Raw genomic sequence first — 2,336 nt, 5'->3', positions numbered from 1 at the left:
TGGAGCCCCGATGGGGATGTTTCGAATGGACCACGTGCGAAGAGTGAGTGAGTGAGTGAATAAAATTTTATTGGGTCCAGCAAAACGCGATAAAACGCGCAGCCGGCTAATCCCACGACGGGACCGACAGGTCTAGCCTGCCGGCCCGATCACGGGCGCACTGGACGGCCAGTATTTGGTCTTCAAAGAGGGGACTTCGCAGGAGTGCGTCCCACTCTTCCTTGGTGAACTTCGGGCCCAACAACCCGCACTCCCAGAGCATATGAGCCAAAGTAGCATCGTCACCACAGGCCGTGCAAGAACAATTCGTATAAACATCAGGATATATGCTGTTAAGGGACACCGGATTTGGGTAGGAGTTAGTTTGCAGGAGTCTGAGCGTGACCGCCTGTGGCCTGGTTAGCTTAGAATGACGCGGAGCGAAGACCCTTCTCGCTAAGTAAAAAAAAAATTTAGTGACTTCATTATGCGTGATAGGTGAGTCCCTGTGGTCGGGGGGAGAGTCGTCCGATCCGAGGGCAGCGCGGTCGGTAAAGCCACGCGCAGCCTCGTGGGCAGACTCGTTGAGATTCAGCAGAACCCCCTCGACCACCCCAACGTGGGCAGGGAACCAAAAGATTGAGTGTGTGGAGGTGTCACCTTGTTTGGCGCATTTCAGAATTTGAACTACCTGCTGGGCTACCCGGCCTTTCTGGAATGCCCTGATGGCCACTTTTGAATCGCTATAGACCCTTTCTCTCCGACCGTCTTGCATGGCGAGTGCAATGGCCACCTGCTCGGCCACCTGGGGGGTCCGTCGTCCGAACCGAGGAACAGTTGATGACTTGCCCAACGTGTCCACGACGGAAACCGCAAAAGCCTTGCCGTCTCGGTACGCGGCGGCTTCGACGAAGCTTGCTTCAATCTTGTCCTTGTATATTTGGTTTAATATCGTGGACGCTCTTGCCTTGCGACGACCGGCGTTGTGCACGGGATGAACGTTGCAGGACAACGGGGCGACGACGAGCTTCTCCCCTATTTCTCTGGGAATCTGGGCGTTGCTAGCCAAGTTCTTGGTGGGGTGAGTCCGATCTCCTCAAGGATGCGCCTGCCAGCCGGCGTGGTGGATAGCCGAGTTAGCTGGGCCCGTTCCTGAGCCTGGGCTATCTCCTCCATGGTGTTGTGTAGGCCGAGCCGGAGGAGGTCCTCGGTATGCGTTCTGACGGGCAGCCCGAGGGCTTTCTTGACAATTTTTCTAATGAGGGCATTGAGCTTGTCCCGCCCGGCTCTGAGCCAGTTGTCCATGGCCACCATGCAGTTGAAGTGACACAGCACAAAGGCGTTGAGCGGAATCAGGTTGTCCTCCTTGAGGCCACGACGTCTGTTCGTGACCCTTCGCACGAGGCGAAAAGCGTTGTCAGTCTTCGCGATGATTTTGCGCAACGCAGTACCGTTGCCACCACCCGATTCGATGAACATACCCAGAACTCTGATGGTGTCGACCCTGGGTATCGGGTCGCCGCTGCGAGAGAACAGGTGAATGTCACTTTCGGAGACCGGTTTCCAGCCCTTGGGTCTCATTCTTTTCTGTAAAGCAGAAGCTCAGATTTTGTTGGGAACACCTTAGTCTGGTGGGTAGCAGGTACTGCTCCGTGACGTCTACAGCCTCTTGCATGGCGCTTTTCACTTGCTCTTCGCTACCACCGGTGCACCAGATCGTGATGTCGTCGGCGTAGATGGCGTGTTTGATACCTTCAACTTGGGCCAGCTTCCTCGAGAGGCCTACCATGCAAATGTTGAAGAGAGTGGACGAAATGACCGAGCCTTGCGGCGTGCCCTGTGGGCCCAGGAGCACCTCGTCAGAGACAAATTCGCCGATCCGCTGCTTCGCTTTCCTCTCCATCAGGAACGAACGGACGTAGTTATAAAGCCTGGGGCCCAGCTTGAGGTCCGCGATGGAAGCCAGGATGTATTCGTGGAGAACGTTGTCAAACGCTTTCTCGAGGTCGCGTCCAAGCAGGGCCCTGGTGTCCCTGGTACTGCCGTCGATGATGTGATGTTTGATCATCCTCATGGCATCCTGCGTCGAGAGGCCGGCGCGGAAACCAATCATGTTGTGAGTATAGACGTTGTCTTTGAGATATCTGCTTAGTCTGTTGAGGACGACGTGCTCCGCCACCTTCCCGACGCCGTACGTGAGAGAGATGGGTCGGAGATTGTCCACGTTCGGAGCCTTGCGGGTTTGGGGATCAGGACGGTGTTGGCGGTCCTCCAGTTCTCTGGTACACTGCCGTTTCTCCACGTCCCGTTGATCTCGGTGAGGTATTCGATTGAACGGTTGTCAAGGTTCCGCAGCA

General features: G+C 55.9%; 1 protein-coding gene across 1 annotated transcript; it reads right to left on the bottom strand.

The window, feature by feature from the left end:
• Positions 1–1,014: 1,014 nt before the first annotated feature.
• Positions 1,015–2,092, bottom strand: LOC119440224 (uncharacterized). Its single transcript, XM_037705152.1, has 2 exons — positions 1,602–2,092; positions 1,015–1,501 (listed from the first exon to the last, which is right to left on the bottom strand). The coding sequence occupies exons 1-2, from the start codon at positions 2,090–2,092 to the stop codon at positions 1,015–1,017; spliced, it is 978 nt and encodes a 325-aa protein (XP_037561080.1).
• Between the last annotated feature and the right edge of the window lie 244 nt (positions 2,093–2,336).

Source organism: Dermacentor silvarum, chromosome 2 (assembly GCF_013339745.2).
Source record: "Dermacentor silvarum isolate Dsil-2018 chromosome 2, BIME_Dsil_1.4, whole genome shotgun sequence".
NCBI lineage: Eukaryota > Metazoa > Arthropoda > Arachnida > Ixodida > Ixodidae > Dermacentor > Dermacentor silvarum.
This window is presented reverse-complemented; position numbering and strand designations above follow the sequence as displayed.

Bases quoted from the DNA above. Each gene is read 5' to 3' on its own strand.
- LOC119440224 (XM_037705152.1), bottom strand. From the start codon at position 2,092: ATGATTGGTTTCCGCGCCGGCCTCTCGACGCAGGATGCCATGAGGATG. The intron at 1,502-1,601 runs GTGTTCCCAACA...GTTCTCTCGCAG, and splicing joins CTGCTACCCACCAGACTAAG to CGGCGACCCGATACCCAGGG.